This window comes from Triticum aestivum, chromosome 3D (assembly GCF_018294505.1).
Source record: "Triticum aestivum cultivar Chinese Spring chromosome 3D, IWGSC CS RefSeq v2.1, whole genome shotgun sequence".
Lineage (NCBI taxonomy): Eukaryota > Viridiplantae > Streptophyta > Magnoliopsida > Poales > Poaceae > Triticum > Triticum aestivum.
In genome coordinates, this window is record NC_057802.1 from 580,389,923 (window position 1) to 580,409,298 (window position 19,376).

The 19,376-nt window shown below is 42.4% G+C and overlaps 3 protein-coding genes across 12 annotated transcripts; 1 reads left to right on the plus strand and 2 right to left on the minus strand.

Moving 5' to 3' along the window:
* Positions 1–220: 220 nt before the first annotated feature.
* LOC123080651 (lichenase-2) lies at positions 221–4,883 on the plus strand. The gene is made up of 2 exons (XM_044503576.1): positions 221–323; positions 3,831–4,883. Exons 1-2 carry the CDS (start codon positions 272–274, stop codon positions 4,772–4,774), a joined length of 996 nt encoding a protein of 331 aa, XP_044359511.1. The 5' UTR covers positions 221–271; the 3' UTR covers positions 4,775–4,883.
* Positions 4,884–7,154: 2,271 nt separating this feature from the next.
* LOC123080652 (PX domain-containing protein kinase-like protein) lies at positions 7,155–10,592 on the minus strand. 6 transcript variants are annotated; one of them, XR_006438513.1, is made up of 5 exons: positions 10,171–10,592; positions 9,915–10,092; positions 9,268–9,333; positions 8,654–8,776; positions 7,155–7,905 (listed from the first exon to the last, which is right to left on the minus strand). XR_006438513.1 is itself a non-coding variant. In XM_044503577.1 (4 exons), exons 1-4 carry the CDS (start codon positions 10,470–10,472, stop codon positions 7,879–7,881), a joined length of 327 nt encoding a protein of 108 aa, XP_044359512.1. In that variant the 5' UTR covers positions 10,473–10,592; the 3' UTR covers positions 7,155–7,878. The 6 variants fall into 6 exon arrangements, 1 of the variants encoding a protein (XP_044359512.1); XR_006438511.1 differs by lacking the exon at positions 9,915–10,092; XR_006438509.1 differs by having other exon boundaries at positions 9,268–10,092.
* Positions 10,593–14,593: 4,001 nt separating this feature from the next.
* LOC123080653 (B3 domain-containing protein Os03g0619600) lies at positions 14,594–19,093 on the minus strand. Of its 5 annotated transcripts, none has more exons than XM_044503582.1 (8): positions 18,972–19,093; positions 18,422–18,486; positions 17,495–17,584; positions 16,928–17,387; positions 16,658–16,857; positions 15,582–15,936; positions 15,251–15,462; positions 14,594–15,147 (listed from the first exon to the last, which is right to left on the minus strand). In XM_044503582.1, the coding sequence occupies exons 3-8, from the start codon at positions 17,570–17,572 to the stop codon at positions 14,857–14,859; spliced, it is 1,596 nt and encodes a 531-aa protein (XP_044359517.1). In that variant the 5' UTR covers positions 17,573–17,584; positions 18,422–18,486; positions 18,972–19,093; the 3' UTR covers positions 14,594–14,856. The 5 variants fall into 5 exon arrangements, with proteins under 5 accessions (XP_044359517.1, XP_044359515.1, XP_044359518.1 ...); XM_044503580.1 differs by having other exon boundaries at positions 18,422–18,489; positions 18,972–19,088; XM_044503583.1 differs by lacking the exon at positions 18,422–18,486 and adding an exon at positions 18,231–18,282 and having other exon boundaries at positions 18,972–19,057.
* Between the last annotated feature and the right edge of the window lie 283 nt (positions 19,094–19,376).

Here is a 19,376-nt window from a genome sequence, read left to right on the forward strand (position 1 = left end):
ATCAATCTCTGACCAGTGGAGACCGTATCCATGCTGGTTGGTCTCGGGCCAAACATCCATAGCATGGTACCATCCACCGGCTTTCTCTGATCCTATCTATATCTATATAATCCAGCAAGCGGAAAATTTCTTCAGGTACTTCTTGTTACTTGCTACGCCGATTGATAAGTAGAGAGGCAGCCTTTGATCAGACTATATATCGATCATATTATCGGCGTTGGGGCAAGAGAAGACGGCAACGGCGCAAGGAACAGCCGGAGTTGCTTCTTCTATGCTCCACATGGCGTTGCTCCTCGGAGTCATCTTCGCCTCCATCCTTACAAGTAAGTCATCTCTCTCTCTCTCTCTCTCTCTCTCTCTCTCTCTCTCTCTCTCTCTCTCTCTCTCTCTCTCTCTCTCTCTCTCTCTCTCTCTCTGGGCTGCAGCGCCTAAGGATTAACTTGTGATCCTTAGAAGTAACTACTGTTCGCACATACGCAACACGTACTGAATCCACTCCCATAGAAAGACCTTGCACAATCCTTATTCATCACAAATTGACAAGTGCATGCGCCCCTCTTTCTTCAAGGTACTGGAAGAGTAATTCTCTGGGCCTTTGCATCTCTTGATTCATGCATGCAAGCAAATTTCACAGGAGAAAGCAGGAAAAATTCAACAGAAGCCAAACAAAGTTTGAAAGACATAAGATTTCAAAGAGCACACGCCTCCACCCATGCATGCAAAGCCATGGCGAAGAGAGCTCGTCGACATCCACTTGATATCCACTCACCCTAAAGCTGCGAGAACGGCCCCCCACCACCCGTGCTTTCTCTCTTTGTCCCGTGGACCAACACTGGATTAAGATGTTTTTCATATTTTTTATGGAATATTTTTCGTACCGAATATGACGTTGTTTCAGTCAACGGCCTCATCTACAATATTATCTTGCAAGCTTTTGTAATGCAAGAATATTCTGATTTTAAACAGCATTTCCTGTTTTCACAATTTACTTATAACAAACCAAACCAACTGTGATTAGTCAACACACTATGCACCGAGAGAGGGGGAAATTGTTCATTTTATTTGCGGCAGGAACTTCACAACAATGATAATGCGAACATGCTCCACCACACGTCCACACATGCCACACCTACACGAGCAGGCCTCCCAACCACCCGCTAGAGCTGACGGACCGGACCATGGACAAATAACCTGAATGTCGGTTAATTCACAACGAACACAATCTGCACGCACAAATTTGAGCATCGAACACAATACTGTGAGGGAGTCGCTAGAAGACAGCCGCCTCGAAATTCAAAGGGACAAGTCGATTTCTAACTTTCTATTTCAACCGTTGGATTAAGATCCAACTTCCAAGGCTTCATCTTCAATCTCGAAACGGTATGACATTGTTTCACTTCTTCCTCACTTTATGTTCGATCTTTCTCTTCCCCGACCGCCCCCATGGACCACCAGCTAGACCATCCACCACTGCCAGCGGCTGGCGGTGCTCCTGCGCCAGCCTCGCCGCCCCGACGTCCCCTCAACCATTGTCCACCGTCGGCTATCGCCGCCACCGGCCATCCCTCTAGCCCTGGCGATGGTCTGTTTTTTTCGGTGAACCGGCACCACCCCCCACACCCCTAAGATAGATATTGGGGTCGCCTGCCACCCTAAGATAGACACAGAGGACTTCTCTGATGTGCTTCTTCCTTCCCTCCGGTGAGCTCCTTCCATCTCTCCGGTTGTTCCTTCCATCACGTGAAATTCGACTGACCCAATTTCTAAATTCAGGCGACTTACATATAGCTATTATGAAACTATGATGAGTTGTAGTGACGGGCATAAAACCATTACAACACGCCCACAAGATAGGACACTCCAACCTATCAGGCTACCCACAAGCGCGCGCGCGCACACACAGCTTGTCATACAATGGACATTGTTGAGATTGCCTACAATATCATCGTCATCACCTCTCCCCGAGCAACCGACTCCGACTTCACCGTGGACGAGCTACCAAGAGCACACACAACTAGCAACATGCAAGAACCCTCGTGGGCTATGCCAAACAATCAGCCGAACACTTCGAGGACCAAACAGCTCCGACTTCGGTCAGTCTCCTAGGAGAGAGAAGCACACCTTACAGCAACATAGCCTGACTTGCCCATCACAAAGCATCGTTGCCGCCGCATCGCCTCGTGACACTACTGCTCCAACTTCGTACTCAGAGGCATGCCGAACGGTCGACCACGAGGACATGCCATGACAATGTTTATTTTGCCACAATCATCAATGCCACAAAAATGCACACTTTTTTAAGACACATTGTAGAAATGCCCTTCCAAATCTGTAACTCTCGTCAGAACTGAATTAAGAGTTACAACAGCTTCCAAATCAGTTGCAGCAGCTTCAACAAAAACTTGCGTGATGCGTGATAGTCTAGCTGACACGTACCATCACCCTGTCTGTGTCTGGCGAAATGTATATAGCTAGCTGATAAATAGAACCGTGTGCATATGGATATGCCATATTTGTGTGCTTGTGCATATAAGTATATATATGCGGCTATGCCAAGTGCCTTTAATTAGTCGAACCATGTACATACATATATATGCGTTCATATCTCCTTGGAATTTTGCATTCTGTACGATTGAGAATGGACGGGGCACGAAGTGGACTATGTAGCGGCCGTGTTGCAGACGTTGGAACAGAAATTTTTATTTGTTTTTTTCTTCGAATTTCCAATACACTTGCATGCAGTCAGTGAAATGTTGTGAGATTTTTTTTGTGTAGTCAGTGAAAGGTGTTTTTTTGTCTTTTGCAAAAAAAAAAAGTCAAGGCTCTGCCACTGGCTGCTAATGCAGTGAGTACTCTTTTTTTGGACTAGCCAAGAAGTGCATGCTGAGTGGGCCTTAGAAAAGAAGTGCATTGTGCTCCGGGTGGGCCGTAAAGCACTAGTATAGTGGTATAGTCAAGTAGTCGACTATTATGTTCTCCACCCCTAAAAAAATTATGTTTTCTAACAATGTGCAGAACATTCCTCCATAAAGAAAAGTTAGATATATGTACCAATCAAAGACACTATCAGATACTACCTTCGTCTTGGTTTATTGATCCCTTAATACTTTGTGTCAAATTTTGGACGTGGATTTAATTAATAAAATATTAATACATGTCACACAGAAAAGTATCATTGAAAACTATGTTCAAATACGAATCATACGATATATTTTTGATGACATGTATTAACATTTTTTTAATTGAATATATGGTCAAATTTTGACATAAAATACGAATAGGACTAATAAACCAGGACAGACGTAGTAATGAAAAAACCAGCACAAATTAGGAACTGGCAGGTGTACATCCAACCAAAATGTCAGTGATGGGTTGATAGCGGCCTGCCTCCAAACTAAGACAAGAATAGGGTCGAAAAGGAATTTCGAACCGTGTCGACCTTCCCGCCATTTTGTGGATGCTTCCTCCTATCGTGCAACGTAACGTTGCATGCATGCGTCGTGAACAATCCACCGTCCGTATCCTACCATTTCTCAATTGCCGCCAACAGAATGATAGCTAACAATCAAAGTTAACGGATCCTTCTAAGCGATGCCAATGTTACGGTGCACAATATTATGATTGTTTCTTCATTGCTTCTCTCTGCACGCTACTACTAAACACGCACGGTTTGGGTCTGTATAAATCGACTGAGCGGCGATCGAGCAATTCATCCACGCATATACACAAGTGCACACATATAGATATTCACTCTTCAACAGTGGTTACAATTTGGCACGTTCTAGTGTGCCGTACAAATCGGTAACGTACGATGGGGTATACTTGTGCAGGAGCGGCCTCGGTGGGCGTGTGCTACGGCATGAGCGCCAACAACCTGCCGCCCCCGAGCACCGTCGTCGGCATGCTCCGGGACAACGGCTTCAACTCTGTGCGCCTCTACGCGCCGGACAGTGACGCGCTGGCGGCACTCGCCGGCACCGGCATCGGCGTCATCGTCGGTGCTCCCAACTACGTGCTCCCCGAGATGGCCTCCAGCGCGTCCGCGGCTTCTGCGTGGGTCCGCGCCAATATCGCGGCACACCCAGATGTGTCCTTCCGGTACATCACCGTGGGCAACGAGGTGGCCGGCAGCGACACGCAGTACCTGGTCCCAGCGATGGAGAACATGCACGGCGCGCTGGCCGCGGCCGGGCTGGGAGACGCCGTCAAGGTCACGACGGCGATATCGCAGGCCACCATCGCCGTGCACGTGCCGCCGTCGGCCGGCGAGTTCGCTGACGAGTCCAAGCCGTTCCTGCTCCCCGTGCTGCAGTTCCTGGAGCGCACCGGCGCGCCGCTCCTCGCCAACCTGTACCCGTACTTCGTCTACACGTACAAGGCCGCCGGCGACATGGACGTGAGCTTCATGCTGTTCACGGCGGCGGGGACGGTGGTGCAGGACGGCGAGTACGGGTACCAGAACATGTTCGACGCGAGCGTGGACGCGGTGCACGCGGCGGTGGAGCGGCTCGGGGTGAGCGGCGTGGACGTGGTGGTGTCGGAGACCGGGTGGCCGTCGGCGGGCGGCGAGGAGGCGTCGGTGGAGAACGCGAGGACGTACAACCAGAACCTGGTGAGCCACGTGGGGAAGGGCACGCCGCGGCGGCCGTGGAAGGTGGAGACGTACGTGTTCTCCATGTTCAACGAGAACCTCAAAGAGGCCGGCGTGGAGCAGAACTGGGGACTGTTCTACCCCAGCACCGATAGGGTCTACCCCATCACCTTCGGCAAGTGAACTTGATTGAGTTCATGCGTCGTCCATCCATGTACGCGGCTATGGTCATAGACCGATAGACGTGTATATACAGTATATATATTTATTGAGTGCGTATTTGTGTGGCTGATTTTTTAACATTTGATTTAATTTAGAGTCAATTACACCACAGGTGCCTGAACTTGGCAAGAAAAGTCAGTTTGGTGCTAAAACTTACGGCATATATTAAACCGGTAACAAAAGTTGGCATAGGCGTGCATCTACGATGCTAATCATGTTTATATACGCATGGTGTGCTGATGAGGCACGCCAACATTGCACGGGACCTAGTGTCAGTGACCGGAAGGCGGGAAGAAGGTCGTGTGGCCTGTTTTTTTACAGAAAACATCCTGGAATTATTTTTTTTCACAAAAAAGCCCCTGACTGAATACAAATCTTGGAAAAATCCCTTGAAACGTAACTACATCTCTATGACCCTTGGGCCCCACCGATCAGGAAACAGTACAAAAGGAAATTAATATCCAAAACGAAGTGCCGTTTCGAACAAGCGACCTCACGACAATAAAACAATCATGCTAGCCACAACACCAAAGGCACGTTGATGCCTATACGGTTCACGCACATGCAGCTTAAATGACCTGGAGCGACCGCGCCCCATTTTGCACACCATAGTTTTTCCAATTGATAAATACTATTATAATTCATATTTGTTATTTTAGTTTTATAAATATTTTTCCAAGTAATACATAAATATTTTTTAGAATTACATGAACATTGTTTTCAATAATTAATATTTCTCATAAACTAAACACATGAATATTTTTTAATGCATGAATACAGCCTAAAAATACTTGAATACATGAATATACTTCTGAATAAATTAGTAATATTTCTATGATTCATGAAATTATTATAATTCATAAATACTATTATAATTCAATACTATTTTAATTATATAGATATTTTGAAATAACACTTTCATATATTTTTAGAATTTCAGGAATATTCGTTTACATAAGAACAGTTTTTTGAATTACATGAACATTATTTTAAATAAGAATATTGTTTATAATTACATACAAAATAATTTAGACAACAATATTTTTCAGAATTACATAAACATTATTTTATTTGTATGTATTTTTTGCGGCTTTATATATATTATTTATAATTTTAAAAAATAACACGTGAAAAATGGGCTGCAGTTACTGCAGCCGAATTAAGCCGTTTGGGCAGCCGACCAGATGGGATCAGGTCTTTGGTTCGAACCTGTGAGGCACAATATTTTGCATATCAATTTGATCTTTGTAATGTATCCTGCAGGATGGGACCCAAAGGTCATAGAGATGTTTAGTGACGTCTCAGGTTGTTATTAAAGAAAAATCAAGGGTCTCTTTTGTGCGAAAAATAAAATTCCATCGCACACGCCCTCGCCTGTGCGGCCCAGTCACTGACACTGGGGCCCACATGGCAGTCTTGTTAGGGTGAGGTCACGTATATAACTATCCCCTGTTGACACCAAGCTAGACTTGGTGCGATGGTTAGCATTGCCATCTTAGTGTGATGTCCGTGGTGTGAACCACATCGCACCTCTTTTTCTACATATACTAGTACAAATGCCTGTACGTTGCACCGGGCTAGAAATGAAATATAACCTGCTCTATGTGTCATTATGCAACATTAGTAACCCAATTTATACAATGTACAAATAAGTTTACATTAAGTATTTCTTTTAGTACGATGAAATTTGAACGTACCCTAACAATGTTTGTCATTACCTATTTCAGCTCCGCACTTTAATTTCATTTGTAATTTTTTTGCACTATTTTGCGGGCTTTGTCCATTGACATTTGGCCTACGTATTAAGCCTAGCCTAAACTGCACCGTTGCCAGCTGAGCTCCTCATCTCGTCTCGTGCCTCTTCTCGTCTGCGAGCACCAGTTTCAAAAAAAAAAATCGTCTTGTGCCTCTTCCTTCCCCGATCCCAAATTAATCCCCATTCCCCAACCTAGCTGGACTGAATGCTAGAAAAAACCAACTGAAAGCCCCAAAACAAAAACACAAAAGCACATGGCAGTAACTCTTAATGGGTTCTAGAAACATGCCATGGCAGTAACTCTTGTATGTAATCCTATGTAAATTATGTTCCATTTGTTGTTCATGGAACCCAATAAAGGTCCCGTAAATGTACGCAAGACAACAGCTGGCTTGTTTTTTATAGTATGTATTACTGGTCATTTCTACTGACGCTAGTACATAGACTTGTTCTAACTTTTGCATCAGTGTTGCTCTACTGTATAAAAACTACGCTGAACTCCATAGATTTCTGAGCAAACTTGAATCAACATAAGGGAATATCAAAATGATATCCGAATTCATGCATTGTTACGGAAAATGAATATAGCCAAAATGGAGATCATTATCAATATAAGGTGCTCATTATCACAACAGTACATGCTTTAACCTGTCAAATATGTACTGTCATAAACAAAGAAAAAAATGTATTTGATTTGCCATGGAACTGCTTGAAATCCAAGATATGGATGATGGTGCAGCACACAAATCAAATTAGCATCACAGCTTAAACCGAGGTCTGTCTACGATCAGTCTGAAACTCGACTCGATAGGCTCAATATACACAATGAAACAAGTTTCAGTGAGATTCTCAGATTCACACAGGAAAGTTCCTTTGAACTTTAACTGAAAAAAGGATCAAAGTTGAACATGAACTGGGAAAACATTCTAAAAGTTCAGACTGGGCATGCTAGTCTGCTGCTGTTGAAAACTGCCTGTATAACCAGGCCAGAAACAACAACTAAAACAGGGGATTACATGCAGTGATTAGCTTTCATCAAGGGGATAAATACCTCTGGTGTAGCCGCTGCAGGCGCCATTTGTACGGCTCGACCGATGTTCTTGAGATAATGTCGAGCTAGATGGGGATGGAGGTGATGGCAATGGAGCACGGATCTATCTAATTATCTGATTTTGGCACAATCGATTCAAAACACTCAGAAACTGGAGTACATGTTGACATAGGTGATGGCTCCAGAACACTTGATTCAGAAATTTTTGCTTTTTTTGAAGGTCGGTTATCAAAGTCCTCCTCAATGTTCTGTGTAATATTAAGTTACAGTGTTGTCATCTATTTTCTGCAATCACAACAAAAATAAAAGGTAAACCTCCAACCGTTAGAAGCATCATCTGACAGTAGCTTTGTTTAAAGGAGAGATAAAAATTACAATCCAGTATGTAGAAGGTAAAAGTATATAGAGATAAAAATTACCAATACATATGTGCATGTTTAAAAATTCTAGAATGAGAAAGTAAATCATATCAGCAAATGTGGTCTACCACACATCATAAAGGAACTCAGTTGATTAAGTAGCTATATATGCGCATGTCAAACTATTCTAGGCTGCAAAACCATAAAAAAAAACAGGGAAGATCAAGACACACATTATGATCCATTACATGAGAAGTAATATGATCTTTTTGACATTTCATTTATCCTACATCTTTGTGAGAGCCGCGGACTCAGTGCAGAACCTAAAAAAAATTCCTACATTTACATTCTCAAACAGAACTGCATTTTTCTAGTTGTCAAAATACGGTGAGCAGTAATTTTCGTAAACATCATGCCCTGTTGAATATAATTGAGACCCGTCCATCACTTATTTGTGAACTACTTTTGTTCTGGCCACCTATGTACTGAACTACTAAACACTCCTTACGAATTTACTCTGCTTCTTTCAAGTACAAACAGAATCCATCTATGTAGGAGTGCATGATGTGTTGCTTGTAAGTGAAATATAGTCTACTGTCGGCAGTAGCTATATTTGCTGTAGTAAACTGGCGATTTGACAAACATACGAGACCCATCAGATGCTTCAAAAGTACCTGAACCAAAGTAGGTCTAGGTGACGGCTGATGGTCTTCCGGCAAAATCGGCGGAGGTGGTGGCAGATTGTCTTGTGGCGAAGTCGACGGAGATGATGGCGGTGAAGTCAAAGGAGACGACGGCTGCGAAGTTGACAGATATAGTATAAGACAATCATAAATTCGGCAAGGAGGAAGATCAGGGAATAGTAATGCGAATTATGCCACTATATATTTTAAAATGCACTGTTACCTAAAAAAGCAGTCCTATTTGTTCTTAGTTCTTTGAGTTGGACTTTTAGACCTGGCATTTGATTTCTTGCATGGCTGATAACTGTGATGATTGTGATTCTTGGCAATTATAGTTTACTTCTCAGCTTGAAGAATATGCTCTCATCTTTTAAGTATAACCTTAATGTTCCTCACTATGCAATGATCCCAAAATATATACGAAAATAAACATGTACTTCATGCTCTTCTAAATTTTCTTTCCCTGACAGAAGGGAAAACACCCAGCTTCTATTAGATAAAACAAAGTATTACAAGGTATATATGGAGAAAAGTGTCGCAGTAATAGACGCATTGTACATGTACCAGGGCTCACATATACAAACTAATATGAAGGGGATTCATACCTCCGGTGTAGTTGCCACAGGCAACATTGGACGGCTCAACGGATGTTCATCACTCATCTTAAGGGCCTGAAAAAAAAATCAACTCCAAATCAGAATAAGCTTTTTGCAGACGGACATCAGTGTTGACTAAATCATATCTGTGAAAAAAATAGCCGATCATTCTTTTTTTTTGCGGGATCATTCTTTTATTCTCTCAAGTGGCACCAGGCACTTAATTGCACTGAAAAATATGCAGTTCAAATTAAGTGAAGCAAGTTCATACAATAATTAGAAGGTTCTGTACAGTTCTCTGTTTCAAATTGTTTTTCTTGTGATGCGGCAAAGAAATTCTCCTACAATTGCAAAAATCATTATTCATAGTTTAATAGTAATAATGTTCAGGCAGGCACAAATTTAGGAAAAATACCACATGAATCTGAATTGAACCGTACATGATTCACAATCGCATCTAAGTACAAAACCAACAGTGGTCCTCCATCTAAGCAATCCATGAGTACACTTGATCTCAAGATTACTAACTAAAACCAAGTCTCGCAACAATAAGAGAAGAAGACCATGACCACCAGTATCAAGTGCTGAAGAATCGTATTAGGTGTTTTACAATTACAGATAGTCGATGAGCAGTAAAGTGGAAGCAAAGAGGCAACCAAAGCTTGCTATTCAGCTCATCTCCAGCAACAGCGGCAGCAAGGTGGCGTCAGTGACGGTCAGGTCAAGTTTTGACGAACTTCAGGCTCTACCGCGCCGTGGCGTAGCTTCGAGGGGATACATACCCCTCGTGTAGCCACCACAGGACTCGGCGGGCGTTCTTGTTCCTCCGGCGAACTTGGCGGCGACATTGGATGTTTGGTCAAAAATTGCAATTTTAACAGGATGATGGAGATTATGGTTGAAGGGCAAAACCTGATGGAGATTCCGGCCGAGGACCCTTGCTTCTTATAGCAGCCAATCAAATCCGGGTCGGGCACTACATCAATTTGTGTTGGAGAAGGACACAGCCGGCCTCCAATTTTCCATCCAAATCACGATAGGAGCAGGCGGAGGTTGAGAAGGATACAACAGAAGAGGCCAGAGAGGACTGGCGGCCGGCGTACCATCCTCCATGAACGCCCACGGCGTCCGCCTTCTCCTCCGCCTCGGCTGTAACCGTGCAGCAAGCCCACGGCGTCCGCCTTCTCCTCCGCCTCGTTTGTAGCCGCACCCATGGCGTCCGCCTTCTCCTCCGCCGCGGCTAGCCGTCCGACGAAGGCGCCGCCCCTCACCTGCTCGTGCTCCGCCGTCGCTGCCGTCGCTGGAAAGGGAGGAGTTTTGGATAAGATGAATCAGGGACCGCGGACTAAATATCGAACAAACGTAGGGTCTTTTTTGTAAAATTGAAGCGTTTTCCCAGATTCGCTAAAGAAAGGACTGCGGGTTCTATTTTCAAAAAGCAAAGGTTTTTTTAAAAAAACGCCGCGACGGTGAACCTGACAGACTCAACCCGTGCTTTATTATTATTAGGAAAAGATTAATATCTCTTCCAATTGTTTACTGACGGTGGGCCCCAATGATCATAGAGACTTTGTTAAGTTTCACGGTATTTTTGCAAGATTTGGTATTCATTCAGGGGCTTTTCTATGAAGAAAAAAATGCCAGGGTGCTTTCCGCAAAAACCAGGCCAGAAGCCCTCCTCCCCGCCTTCCAGTCACCGACGCCGGGTCCGGCGCCACGTTAGCGTTCCTCGTCAGCACACTGTGCATATACAAATGTGATTAGCACCGTAGATGCACGCCCAAGCCAAGTTCTATCACCGGTTCAATGTATGCCGCAAGTTTTAGCACCAAACTGATTTTTCTCGTCAAGTTCAGACATCTGTGGTGTAATTGACTCTTTAATTTACACTTTTTGATACACCACATAAACACAAGAACGACTTAGATTAGCCCATACTCTTCATGAGAAAGGGGATGATAGTCATATTTTATAAATTCTTCGCCCGCCATATACCTATACATTGTACATGGAGTAGCGTCACACACCCCTTCGTCCTAGGCCAGACCTCTTGGATCACTTCCACCTACTATACCCTACTAGGACAACTCACTTGATGTGCCTAATTACTTCTTTTATTCGTGGTGTACATCTTCTCAGTCTGGTTTTCTTTTTATTTTTCTTTTTCTATGGCCCTTTTCTCTTTGGTTTTATGCAGTTTTTTATTTTTCTTTACTTTCAGCTTTTCTTTTTAATTTTCAGAATTTTGAACATTTTCTTCAATTCGTGAACTTTTTCAAATCTGTGAACTTTTTTAATCCGTAATTTTTTCAAATGAATAAATATTTTTCAATTTTGTAAACTTTTTCAGATCCATGATTTTTTATCAAATTTATGATTTTTTAATGATAAAAACATTTAAATTTCACGAACTTTTTTTGTCAAATTCATTAACTTCTTTGTCAAATTCATGATTTTTTTTCAAATAAATGAACCTTTTCAATTTCACGGATTTTTTTGTCACATTCGTGTACTTTTTTTAAATCCATGAACTTTTTTAAAACTTGTGAACTTTTCTTTAATCCCAGGATGGGCGGTAGAAACCGCAAACTCGGATTTTACCATTCAGTTTATTCTAAATTTCGGTTAGCAAAACTATAAACCAAAGTGAACAGGACAAAGCAGCTAACCAATAACTTGATTAACCGGCTTACTCGATTAGGTGTTCAGTTTACACCGAGCAAAGTCGTCAAATTTATTGCTTTGTATTATGACACTCCATCGCGTTATATAGCAGAGCTCTGCACCGCCATTTTCGTAGCTCAGCAGGGCGTGACTAAATTATGCACTATGGGCGGCTGGGTGCACGCGTGACCGAAAGGCTCTCACAGGTTTGGGCCTTCTGGCCGAGTCAGCCCATGTGGCGTGCACGGAGCGAGCTCCACTCGCTACTTAGCATGGGCTTGGCCGCTTGGGTCTTTAGCTCCACCCGCTACGGCGACAGTTTCTAATTTTCTTTTTCATTCATTTACACATTTTTAAACTATTATTATTTTTGAAACCTGTTTAAAAATTGAAATTATTTGTAATACTAAAAAATGTTTTTGGTTTGAAATATTGTTTAAATTTTTATTAAATGTTCTAGTTAAAAAAACTGTTCACAAATTTAAGAAATGTTTGCGTCCCAAAAAACATATATAAATTTTAAAAGTATCTTTTCTTCTTGTTGTTCAATTTGTGTTCACCATCAATTGTTGACAATTTTGAAAAAAAAGTGTTCAAGTCTATAAAATTTTCATACACAATTTAAAATTCCAAAATTGTTGACAAATGTCAAGAAATGGTTTGGTTATAAGAATAAGTTCATATTGATTGGTAATGACAGAAATTGCAAATAACCGAAGCATTCAAATTAAAAAATTTACATGCTCACGGATGCACTCGTGTGGGCTAGTCTAGCACACTCCTGTCAATTAGTGGTTTTTGCAGGAACCCCGCCGTCCCCCTGCAGGAGTATGTGCTCGATCTCGCATTAGACCTCGCCGTCCTCGTAGTTTCGACAAGCAATGGTTGTCGCTCGTCTCATAGCACCTCGACAGCCTCGCAGCATTGGCTTGTAGCACCAGTTGTACCTTGCAGCACCCCCTCTGCTTATCGCCACACTATACGAAGCAATGCCCCTAGCAACAATGGGGATAGCATCACTAGACGGGCTCGCAACAACAAATGCATGTTCGCAGCACCGTGGACCTTGCAACATCAATACCATGCAGCGCGACTCACAGTAACCCTGCCGCCCCATCAGAACAGAGGTGCAATGCCTCTCGCAACAACGGTCTAAGCACTGTCCCGTCTCGCAGTGGCAACCACCGACCTCTCTCCTCATGTTCGCATGGGGAGATGCATAGCGCCAATTGGATGACAACCGCTTGGGGGAAGCGCTTCCATGGCAGTCTGTTGCAACGTAGGGGGGAAGTACTCTTCAACGGGATCTAACGGTGGCAAAGGAGAGTGTAATGTAGCACCGTTCGGACGGCTTCGTAGGAATGCCCCAATGGCCTCATGACGGGCTAGATTTTTATGCAATGGAGAGAGAGAGAGAGACACACACACACACACAGAGAGAGAGAGAGAGAGAGAGAGAGAGAGAGAGAGAGAGAGAGAGACGTGATGAAATTCGGAGAGGAAGGGAAATGGATGGGGTAAGACAACGATGGAGTTTCCTGAGATAAGGTGCGGAAGCACTTGGTTGGCAACCGAAATGGCGAATGCGTGTGGGGACATTAGGATCAAATGTGATCAAGCGGCTACGCGGGCCACTGAAACTGCACATGATTAGTCGGTGGATTTAGATAATTTTCTTTGTTTTATTTTGTGGGTTCTATAATAGGCTTTAGTGTTGTTTAGTGGTTTCGTCAGACTTTCATGAGTTACAATGGAGTTTTATAGTGATTGGAGTTTCATTTGGATGACCATGAGAAACATGAACAATGACGAATATGAAACTTGAATTAGAAATCTATGGCCGGTAAGAAATGTCTAGGACCATGTGAAATCTATGTAAACATTGACCAACTTTGAGCATAGCTGAAGCATTTACAAATTCCATGTGAAATATACCTTTTATTTTCAAAAAATGTAGTGAGACCAAATGAAAATATCTTCAAATATTTGTTGAACTTGTTTGAAGCATCATGTATTTCTAACCAGGGAAAACATGTTTTTAACGCCATTTTTTTATGAGATTATGTTTTGCAAACTATGCTCATGCATATGGGCAATTTACTCATTCTTGTGAAACTTATACAAAACCACACTTATTTAGCATAATTGCAGGGGTTATTACAAAAAGTAAGAGACTTATCCCTATGGATGCTTAGTTTCTATTGTATTCTACATGTCCCCATTTTTTTTCCCATATGGATGCTCCGTTTCTAGTACACCTGGTGTGTGTGTATTCTATATGTCCGCATTGTCTTTCTCTAGAAAAACAAAATAGCTTCGTTTGTTTTCTGTACACGTTCCATGGAAATTAATCCTTGTCTCCCAGCAGTGACTAGTTCGTTTCTTCAGACGCATATCCACTTCTCACAAGTTTCTTGGGTGTATTTGCTGCGTATCATGACCGATACAGTGTCCGGTCTGGAGTGCTAACGGGTTGGAATGGAACGGTGGCTTGTACGGTAGTGACTTTCCACGCATATGTCAAATTTGTTCTTTCCACGGTGGCTTGTAGGCCCTCAGTTCTTGAAAGAGTAACCACATTCTGTTCTTCATACGGCCCAAAGAGGTCTTGCCCCTCTTGCGGCCCAAAGCGAAAATGCATCAACCATGCAAAAAAATAGGCTCTCAAACCTCAACAACACATAATTATAAGTTGTTCAAATCATCTTAACAATCCAAAGTCACCATAGATAACAAAGCGCCGACAGAACTCATCAGAACCACATAACTAGTACTTCAAACTTGACCATCCAAAGTCATTCTAGAGTCTAGATAACAAAGCGCAGAAAGAACTAATAAGCCACTGAGAAAACCTCCGACGACAGGTAAATAAACAAGTTCCTTCCTCTCAGAATCATTTGGCAATAACCAGAGTAGCAAGAGGCCAACCATGCCTCAGTCTAAGCACTTCTCACGGCGAATGATGTACACCATCATCTTCAGCGGCTCCTCGCTCTCCATCAGCTTGAAGAGGCAGAGGTCACCCACCCGCAGGCGGTTGCCACGGACGAAAGCCACCCATCCTTTACAGATCCTCATGCGATCAGTCCCGCGTCGCAGCTCCGTGTCCCACGTCCTACTCTTCCCCTCCCGTTGAAGCACCAGACTGATCACATTTTTCTTTCCACGATGCCCGGTGAAGTACTGTTTTTCGAGATACCTTGACACGTACTGCTTGCCCATGGTCTGTTTATGTGCATATGCGGGGAGGATGTTAGTAACACGGATGCAGATAAGAAAATTTATTGTTGAGGAACTGGTAGACATCTTTTCTATTTACGGAACTTACTATCGTGATGCCGTATTTGCGAGAAACATTGCACTTGTTCAGGATCGCGACGTAAACTGGTACTGTCGACTCAATGGCTTCTACTTTCTTCCACACTTTCTGCTCCTGTGCTGGCGTTATAGAGGCTCTGTCTGGCAGTATGAAGGGGGTTTCAGGAGCTCCCTCAGAATTGTCTCCATCCTCTTTATGTCCCAATGATGACATATCTTCGCCTGAATAGGTTTTAAATAGAATCAGGCTGAATTGATGAAAACAAAATCATTTTTTTCATGTGAAATGTGGCCCATAAATTTTAGCATCTGTTATGTCTTATGTGCAGTGTGTGCCATACCATCAGTGGCTGGTTCCTCCTTAACGCGGGCTGTTAAGGATGTCTTTGCGCCTGTTCTTCCGTCGGTAGGTGTGTGTGTCATCCCTGCTGTTCCACCAGGGGAACGATGAACGCTCTCTTTGTGAAGCAGATGGACAATAACTGTAAATCTTCCTTCCTTGACCTTTGCTATTGGCTGAAAGAGGCAGATATCTCCCTCTTGAACACAGTTGTCATGGACAAAGTAGCCCAAATAAAGGTTGCGCCGACCTGGATTAAATCTGCACTTCCATTCCTTGTTCTTCCTTGGCAGCTGAAGTATGATATTTGTAGCTTCACATGGGAAGTACTTGAGTGCGTAGTCCTTACGTATTATCTAATTGAAAATGGGATAGAATAGATGGTGATACTGTTGAGCTGTTTTATCTGACAGACGAAGTACACAATACTCTATGACTGTCATACACATGGCTTCAACTGATAAGGCAACAATAATATTGATTTAGTAATGTAGATATATATTTTATTGCAAACGTATCCTTCATAGGCTTGTTGGGGTTAGAACCAGACCCTAGATCTAGAATTTTGAAACTAAGAAAATTTCGCCCAACCTTAAAACCATCAAAATTTGCGAAATTTCGTAAAATGTGAAATAAAATTTAGATAAATTTGAATTTGAGCAATTGGATACATTAGTGTTGTAACAATAATTCTATTCAAAAAACTGATACATCCAATGGTGCTTTCCATATATCCACTTTGTAGACTCAGGTTCGGATCTCAGTGATGCATTTGTTTTGCAAAAAAATTCTACATCAGGCATAAAGCTGAATAAGAAGACAAAACAATGCAAAAAATGAGTAGCAAAACCTCAACCTGATAGGTATTAGAACAATTGGCTACCACTGGGCTATGCGAAGGGCCATGTATTAAAAGAGGTTCAAACGTATTTAGAAAAGCAATTTGAAAATACCGAAATATTTTGAACGAAACCGTGTTTCCGAAATAGTATCGATCACAAGTTAATAACTAGAAACTGTGAGTAGCTACAGAAGTTAAGCAGTTCATAAGAAATGCGGATGATAAAACTACCATACCAGATTACCAAAGTTTGCGCTGGTCTTCTTCATCTGTACAACAAGCACCGGGATTTCAGATCGAATTTTCTCTACAAGTGCTTGTATTTTTGCCTCCTGTGCTACTGTAAGATCACATTTCCCTGATAAGACATAGTCATTCAAATGCTCCTGTACATCATATGACTCCACCAAATTGTCTCTAGATAGACTGTCTTCAGCTGTAAATAAGTTTCAACAGTAAGAGGACATGTGGTGGAGGTAACTGAATAATCCCAGTACACAACTTACCTGATAATCCCTCAGAAGAATCTGATATTGCAGCCTTCTTTGCTGATTTTTTATAACCGTACGAACTTTCCTTTTGGCTTCCATCTGAATCTGATCTTTCGCTTGGTGAAGACTGAGTACCACCACCACAAGAACTACTAGAATTATCAACATCAAATGTGCTTGGGTTCCTAACATCAGAAGCAGCAGTTCCCATCCTAGCACAGCACGACGCTTTCTGCTTACCACTGGAATCGAATATTGTAACCTTGAAGCGAGCGTTTCCAAGGTAATGAAACATCAATGAATAATTTTCTTCTATTTTATTGGCATCAACAAATGATGCCCATCCAGACTTCAAAATTGTTCGGTTCATATTCTCGGTAACTCCAACATCATAGACGTTACCATCAGGGGACTCTAGTTTGACTGTTCTCCAGACCTTTCCTCCAAATTGGCTCACAAACCACTCCGGTATGACCTGTAAGAAGAAGGAATGGTGCAAAAAATGTTTGAGGCAACAAAAAACTCTAGAAACATCGGACAGCCCACTGAATTAGGAAATTAGGAAAGGCAGAAATAGCTAACCAGGCTGTGCACGAAGTTGCCATTGATCTGCCTTAGAAACTTAAGCTTGATCTGGCAGCATTCACATGGATCACTCATCTTGGATATGTTCTGTAAAACGAACCATATATCATGTGTTTTCATAACCAAGATACCCCAAAATCATAGAATATCACTGTGATGCCCTCTCCCAAGTCCCAAGTGCAAAAGCAAAGGTCCCTCCGTTCGCGGTCAGTGTGACGGCCTAAATATTTCTAGGAGATTTGATGATCATAAGACCCATGTTATTTGGGGCATTCTTCCCCCTTATGCCTACGCTTATGTTACTCAAATTTGAAGTATGAGCAGATGCAAGCTTGTGTGGTAAGTTCTGTGACTGAATTTCAAGTGTGACCATGTGTGCTTGGACTGAATGTTTTGTACTCGGACTAGATGTTCTGAGAAGAAAGGTAAAAATGATTTGCTGTTGAAGTAGATTTTCCATGATCAAATTTGTGGTTCGTAATCGTAAGGAACATGTATGCTGGATGCATGTTACTGACAATTATGCAATAATGTACGCGAAGCATGTATGCTGGATTGAAAGTGAAAGTTTTGCGGAAGACTATGAAAGTTAATGATTCATAATACATGCACTTGGTTCTTGTAGAAAAAATACTGACTGCATATATGCAAACTTAATGTTCCAGGAATCTAATATACTACTCCCGCTTTGTTCACAAATATAAGATGTTTTTCATAGTCTGCATGTACGTACTGAAATGCGTCTATACACATCAGAATCAGAAAAAAGGTAGAACATCTTATATCTGTGAACGGAGGGAGTACATGCTATACATCAGAGCACGATTTTGACAGCAGATATGCACTCCATGCTTTATTTGGGAAGCAGCCTGAATTGGATAGTGCAAACCGTGCTAGAAACGGAGACTTAGAGAACTATGCTACCTCCACGGTCGTCTTCCTCTGCCTTTGTACGTGGTGGCGCACTACTACCCTGCCTCCTCTGCTCCCTGCTGTACAAGAGGAACAAAGATGAACAGTCTGATAGATCAGAGCTGGTTCTGTCGAACCATTAGTTTTGCTTACCATGTACCCCTACATGAGATAGTTTGCAAAATATGCAAATCTGTCATAGGGAAAATAAATTTCTGATTGGATCTATTGACTACTAGGCTCCATTTGTGATGCTACTAGGGGGATAAAATGCAGATCTAATATGAATCAACCACTGATGTCTCTTAGAACAGAAAAGAAACACTGATGGTAAACAATCATATAACATTCAGTTTCTGAAAACTCATAGTATCATGGTAGGACAGCATGACTGCTTTGTACTATATCCTACCAACCAGCTTCTGAAAACCAGCAGAAATAGAAAGAAAGGAAAACAACAATGAAACTAGAAACCATATACTACTGCTCCATTCAGATGTGGAAGAAGAGAGGATATGAATAACTTGCAAACAAAGAGAGTCACTTGCCAGAAGAAGCTCACCGTGGTGCTAGAGGTTGCTGCAGTGTGGAAGGGAATGCTGGTCTGGTCTTACTTATGGAGAGAGCGTCCATGGACTGCAAGGGCACGCACATGCCAACAGTATAGAGCTGTCATTTGAGCCTGCGCTGCATTTCGGCTTCTCGTATTCCCAAGACGACTCAGAGAATCTCAGACAACTCAGAGAATCTCAGATAACTCAGAGAGATTCTATTCTCACTCTTCGTCTTCCCGATACTCTTTACCAAAAAAGTGGAGAGAATCTCAGACAAGTCAGTGAAAAAGTAGCTTGCTCACGGGTGAAAAAGTAGCACATATTTCTTGTCTGTTTTCAACTATATATAATGTTACTTTTACATCTGAGCTTGAACCTGAAAACTTCAGGCAATATACTACTCCAGATTGAAA